The sequence below is a fragment of the Muscardinus avellanarius genome, assembly GCF_963383645.1.
Source record: "Muscardinus avellanarius genome assembly, chromosome: X".
NCBI lineage: Eukaryota > Metazoa > Chordata > Mammalia > Rodentia > Gliridae > Muscardinus > Muscardinus avellanarius.
The window spans coordinates 9,055,478-9,062,429 of NC_137792.1; the positions used below are offsets into that span (position 1 = coordinate 9,055,478).

The 6,952-nt window shown below is 40.9% G+C and overlaps 1 protein-coding gene across 3 annotated transcripts in view; it reads right to left on the bottom strand.

The window, feature by feature from the left end:
* Window positions 1-1,685: 1,685 nt before the first annotated feature.
* The window catches only part of VEGFD (vascular endothelial growth factor D), a gene marked incomplete at both ends in the record, with an annotated part of 30,999 nt that continues 25,732 nt past the window's right edge, over window positions 1,686-6,952 (bottom strand). For all 3 annotated transcript variants that reach the window (XM_080718634.1, XM_080718633.1, XM_080718632.1), the window contains 2 exons: window positions 1,686-1,812; window positions 2,400-2,595. In XM_080718634.1, coding sequence (XP_080574760.1) covers window positions 1,686-1,812; window positions 2,400-2,595 — 323 coding nt within the window. The remainder of the gene's footprint in view (window positions 1,813-2,399; window positions 2,596-6,952) is intronic.

The window sequence follows — 6,952 nt, forward strand, 5'->3', positions numbered from 1 at the left end:
CACAAGACATCAACTAATGAGCATGACTGTTCCAATAAGATATTACTTACAAAAACAGGCTACAGAGCCAGGAATGGTGGTAATCCCAGTACTTTAGAGGCTGAGACAGAAGGATCACAGGTTTGAGGGCAGCCTCGGCAACTTAGTGAGCTTCTATTTAAAAATAAAAAAAATAAAATAGGGCTGAGGTAGCAGATTGTGATGGCGTACACTTGTAATCCCGATACATGTGAGGCTGAGTCAGGAGGATTGCAGGTTCATAACCAGCCTCAGTTACTTAGTGAGGCCCTCCTCAACTTAATTAGACCCTGTTTCAAAATAAAAAATAACAATAAGGCTGGGGGTGTAGCTTAGAGTTAGAATACCCCTGGGTTCAATTCTCAGTACTGAAAAAAAAATAGGGCTGAGGTGTAGCTCAGAGGTAGATTGGCCCTCAGTACAATCCCCAAGAAAGAAATAAAAAAAAAGAAAAGAACAAAAGAGGAGGGAGGGATGGAGGAAGGAAGAAGAAAAGGAAAGTAAGAGAAAAAAAGAAAAGAAAAGGGGTAGTGGACCATTCTTTATCAGCCTCTATATCAGAACAAACAGTATCGGTGATAAAATTACCAAAGGTGGTAGGGTGTGTTTGTGTGTGTGTGTGTGTGTGTGTGTGTGTGTGTGTGTGTGTGTGTAAGTTTTTGTGTTTTACTAAGTGATTATAAGCGTCAAATGTGGTAGTTCTCTGGGAGAAAAGCAAAGGAAAAGACGTGTGCTCTTCTCTTGGGTAACTGTAAAACGGAGAGAAGAATCCTGTTCCCATGAGGGTTGAGATTGCAGGTTGAGCATGTACAGAAACGTGGAACCAGAGGCCTCAATAGAAGCACAAACTCTCCAAAGATCTCCTGAGGACACTGATAGGCTCCCCTCTTCCATGCGCTGGAGTCAAGTTCAATTTAATCTTAAAATACAGGGTGATTTCCAGCTCCTGGGGTTACAATTGCTCAACCTTGTTTATGGTCATAAACCTTCCAAGAGCTGCGGTTCCCTTGGTTTCCCAAAACTAAGGTCTAACTGTGCTGTGTTTCTATGTCTTCCTGCCCTCCCCACTTCTAAATTCTTGAGTGTTTTTCCCTTTATAACTTATTTTTTCTTTAGCATAAATTGGAGAATGGAAGCATATAAATAACACAAAATTTTGTGGCTTGTATATGACGTTTATTTCCTTTAAATACATTTAAATATGAGATGTCAGACAGTGGTTCTCTAAGCTTAAAGACTACAAGCTGGACAGGAATTAGGAAGTCAGTGCTGATCATGCAAATGAAATTCTGCACAAGAAAGAGAATAATTCATGAGGGTCGCACTTAGCAAAGGACTCAGGAGGCTGCACACTGTTTCTCCTCCACTCTGAGTAATCAATCTCATGGCACCTGTCAAGCAAACCTGTCAGTCACCTAAAGAAGTGAATTCTGCAGGAGCTCTTCTCTCCGGTCCTTGATGTGCAAAGACATCTGCAGCTAGAAGGCATCTGTCAATGAACCAGGGACTACTCAACTGGTATCCAATGGAAGTTTGGTCTGGATTCACTGTGGCACTATGCAAAATGGATTCTTTACTAACACCTGGGGAAAAAACAGTGACAGCTATCTGGCAAAGTAGCATGCTGTTTAAAATGACAGGGATGGTGAACTGGGAACAAAGCGGAATCAGGGATGCTCTTGGCTGTGGATCCCCTGGGCAGCCCTTTTCTCCTTGGGAAAGCGGCAGTGCTTTGCACATGTTGGTTTTCCACTTGCACACATTCTGGTGTGAAAGGGGCATCTGTCCTCACAGCTGTAGCAAAGAAAGTGAAGATGAGAATTTAGACTCAAGCACTGAGTTCAAGGGAATAACTTGGTTCCAATTTGATTAGGTTTACAAGGCAAATTCTCCAGCCATGTATTTAAAGTGTCAACATGAAATCCTGGTTACCCACATCAATTCAAAACCTGCTAAAAACCCAATAAGCTTTACCTGTCTTCTTAATCAATAAATGTATTGTTTACATAAATTGAGTGATGTCCCCTTCATGGAAGGACAAATAAATACATATGGACATATACACCAAGAGAGAAATGGAACAAAAGAATTTGTTGATCTGAACCTCCCTATCTCCAGATGATTGTTTATATCTCCTCAATTTCATTTTTGCTTAAGAACTATAAACCTGTAATATTGGGCAGGATTTTCTTAATATCATACCTCATGACTCTATTATACTTTCACTCATTCCTTAGTTGCCAACCCTCTATTCTACTATCTAAAAGGGGGTTGGGCATTGAGAAAAAAATAGCTTAATATGAAATCCCATCAAATCAAAAATGGCATTTCCATTAAGCGTCGATAAGCCAAGTTAAGGCAAAAGCGAAAAAGCCATGGACCTGCAGGTTTCTGGGTGAAATATCTTGTGCTTTTGACAGCAGCTTTCTAGATTTTCTTTGCATTCAAAGCAACTACAGTTTCCTGGGTGCTGGATGAGATCTCTGGGACATGGTGCTTTACAGACACACTCGCAGCGATCCTCGTCAAACTTCATGTGTGGCCCACAGAGAGCCGGTTCCTGGAGATGAGAGTGGTCTAAACAGAAACAAAAGCATTCATTGGACAGCTGTATCTGGAGAATGTGATTGACACACTTGACTGCAGATTCTACGTCATCCAAATAAAAGTCAGATTCACCCATTCTCCTTTCTTATAAATGTTTGCCTTTATTTTTCTCCAAAGGCTGAAGGAGATGCATCTTTGATTTCATCAGGCAAACATAATTTATGTGTTTTCTCAGGTTTGTGATAAATATATCAGAAGCTAGAATTTCTAAGCTCTATTTAGAGATCTACAAATTGGTGACTTGTTGAAAATGCAAACTTCCACAACCTTGCATTGGCAATAAAATGTAGGATGTCTTAAAGGCGGTGAGTCTAGTCCTCCTCAGCTTATAGAATATTAGGAGAGAGGAACAGAAGCACTGAGGTTGCAGAAACACACTTCAGATCTCCAGACCAAGGACAATAGAAATGATGTATTTCTTCACAGCAGATCGCTGGCTTGGGATAAAAGATACAACAGCAACACCTTTGATCTCGCAGACATTTGCTGCAAGATATATTCAGCTAAAGAGGAGGTTCTAAGAAGTGACACTCTTAACACTATTTGACACTCTTAGCTGACAGATAACTTCTTTTAGAAGGTGTACTAAACAATTGGATAGGTGCTACTTCATGTCCACTTCTAATCAGAGAGCTGAAATTCACAGTAAAAATGGAAGAGACATATGTCTCTAAAAATAGTACATTCTATAGTCTATTATTTTTTATTGGCATGTATGGTCTACACTATATGCAATTGTCAAAACTAATTAGACACTACCCTTAATGTCCATGTATTTTGTTATGTGTAAATTGTATCTCAATAAATATATAATGTTACAAAGGCGAAACTAAATATATAAATAGAAGAGAAAGAAACTTCAGAAGAACTTGAGCTTGTCACCTTGACATTCGCGAAGGTTTTAGAAGAAAATGTATGTTTCCTCCCCAAACCTGCTTCTCTACCAGTTTGCCTTGTTTAGAAAATGGCGTCCTCATTTGGAACTGGCTTATTCTATCAAGTTTTTCTACTCAGTCTCGCGTCTCTGAACTTGTTCATTCTTTCCCATCAAAGCTACCACTTCCACAATTCAGTTAGTACTTTGTTTTTCTTGTGTGGATAGCTGTGGTTTATCTCACCACCCAGTGTTTGCCACCCCATCTATCCTCCCCATAATTATCAATGCAAAACTAACCCCATCACTCCACTGTGTTAAATGACTTAGAAGTTCCCTTTGCTAGGCTTCGTGCCACAGGCCTATAATCCCAGTACTTGGGAGACTGAGACAGGAGGATTGCAGGTTCAAAGCCAGCATCACCAACTTAGTTTTGAACTAGTTTTGAACTGAAGAAGTAAGATGGGATGGGGGTATAGCTCAGAGGTAGAAATTCCCCAGGTTCAATCCCCAGTACTTAAAAATTTTCTCTTCTCACAATTTAAGCCATTTTTCCTTATCAGGACATACAAGATGCTACATGAACTGGACCCTAATAACCTCTGAGATGATAATAACCTCTCTTTTCATAAAGCCTATGCTCCACTCATACTAAATTACAGTATTTGTGTTTCCTTGATATGCCAGAGTCTCTCAAACTCGTGCCTTTGGTCTTGTCACTCTGCTGGTCTTCCCTTTCCACTGATTATCTTTCCCAATGACTTGCAAGTTCAGTGTATATTTCAGTCCTATCCCCAGTTCTTCCTTGCACTGATTACATCAGCTGGTTTACTTCTGCTTCTCTCCTTAAGTAAAACATCCTGAAGGTTAAGGGCTAGTTCTTATTGTCTTAGTATAAAAAAAGCACTCAGAATACACTTGTTGGATGTTTTTTGTGTAATAAGAGGGGCCCTGAATCAAGTCTAAGTATGAGGAGTCTGAAGCCAAGGTACTAGGTTAAATTGTGTGTTCTCGCCAACATCTCAGGTGGTTCAACCTCATGATTTTGGCTCTCTCTAATGGATAATGTTTTAGAAATTACACACGTTTCTGGGAAGACAGACACCATTTTCAATTTTGTAAAGAGAAAAGTGTTGAGCTGTATTTGCCATCCACCAGCGCAGATGTCATCTTGGGGCAAAAGACTATTAAATAGTTAAGGCTCTCTTAAAAGATCTGCAATGATCACTAGGTGGCAGCAGAGATCCACTCAGAACACTTCTTCCAAGGACCAATTTGGACCAGATGACTCAGGGAAACAATCCAAGGCCGATTAAAATTGCAGATTATATACTACATAGTCCATAATCCTCATAGGCAAGTTAAAAGGAACAGGAACTGGATGGATGCAAACTGAGCTGAAGGACATCTAGCTGACAGTGATACTCCAAAGTATTGGATGTTGATTTCCATTTCTAGGGAGCATGGTGGTAGGTTATCATTAGATTCTGCCCTCATCCTTGTTCCATTTATCATTTTTGGCTCTCCCTCTCCAACACCATTATAGTTTTTTTGGGGGACTATTCCTGGGGACCTCTGTTAGGCGTCCGGAAACTGTTCCCATAGTTGTGGGTCCTTGACCTGAACTAGGATAAATATAACACTAGTTCGAAAAATTAAATGAGTTCATTATTACAAAGAGAAATACAGGAGTCAGTTTACAGCCGTATACTATCCCGGGATTGTATTGGGGGATGGCCCGAAATGAAGTCACCAGAGTTCAAAATACAAAACAGCTTTTATAGATACACAGTCTCCATCTTGCTCTACATGTCGTTAGTTTGGTGGGACCACTGGAAGAATGAATATGACCTAGGCCACACAGTGATTGCAGTGGAGTCCATCTGCACCTCTTGTTTCCATCGCTGCTACAAGTTCCCAAGATGTCCCTCCCCACCCTTCCTTTACTGCCTTGGTCAACTCATCTCCACTTCTTTGCTGTTGCTGGCTTGATTTTGTTAAAATTCGAATCCATGCTGTCATTCATCTGCTTGACCTATTTGGGTGGCTTTCTTTTGCCTTTAGCAAAAAATCTAACCTCTTCTAGTACAAGGCTCACGAGGTCCTTTTGCTTCACCCCTGTGGCCTCTCCAGCTTTCTCTCCGACATCTACCCAGCACCCGAGCTCCCTGGGTGTTTCTACCCTGCTGAACATTTGCAGCTCCCCAGATGTGCTATGTTCTCTCCTCTTCAGCCCCAGGGGTTCACATTTTCTCAGAATAGTTCACTCCTTCTCCGTTGCCCCTTCTACCCTCAACACATACATACTGAATGAGTCCTTCCCCAGATATTACCTGCAGCAAGAAGAAACTACCACACCTAAAGTTAAGCACCTCCTGAAGCAGCCCCTATCCAGTGATCAACTGGTTTACAGGGCTGAGCCACTCTTTCATGCACCATACCTATATGAAAACCTACTGTGTGCAAAACTCTGCCTGAGAGCCTATATGCTGGGGAAAACCTTAAGGAGAATAGCCCTTAAGTTCTGTGTCTATTGCCTCCCACGATAACTTTCTAAAATTCTTTAAAAAAAAGTCATGCAAGCCAGGCATGATGGTGCATGCCTGTAAACCCAGTACTTGGGGGGGGGAGTAAGACAGGAGGATCACGGGTTTGAAGCCAGCCTTAGCAACTTAGTGAGACTCTCAGCAACCTGGCAAGACTTTCCAAACAAAAAATAAAAAGGAAGGATAGGGGCGTAGATCAGAGTAGAATGGCCCTGAGTTCAATCCCCAGTACCACACACATAAACACACACAAAAAGTGAGTTGTGCAGAGAAAGAATTAGATTAATTACACATAGCTGTATAGGGTAAAAGCTGGACAAACGAGATGGTGCTCTGGAGCTGGGCTAGTCACCAACATGAGCATGATATGTAGTCTGAACTGAGATGCACTGAAAATGTAAAACACACTGGATTCTAAAGGCTTGTAAAAGAAATGTAGGTTATCTCATTAGTAAATTTTATATTGATTGCATGGTGAAATGATATTCTTAGATACACTAGATTATATAAAATATATAAAATCAATTTCACCTGTTTCTCTATAACTTTTTTAATGTAAGCAAGATAAAAATGTAAGTTACATATGTGACTCTTGTATTGCACTGGAAATCTGTTGTGGAGATAGAAAAAGATTTCAGTTCAATATAGCAATAGGAATGTACGTACTCCTCAGCATCACCTTGACTGATGCATATTCTGGCAAAGGTTGGCTAAACGTTGGGTAGGAGTGTGTATGGGACAATTCAGATCTGCATGGGCATTTATTTTCTGTGGTATTGGGGGTGGAACCCAGGGGCTTTCTACCTCTGGGCTCTACTCCCAGACCCATTTTATATTTAAAAAGGGGGTCTCACTAAGTTGCTGAGAGCCTCACTAAGTAGCTGAGGCTAGCTTCAAACCTGTACGA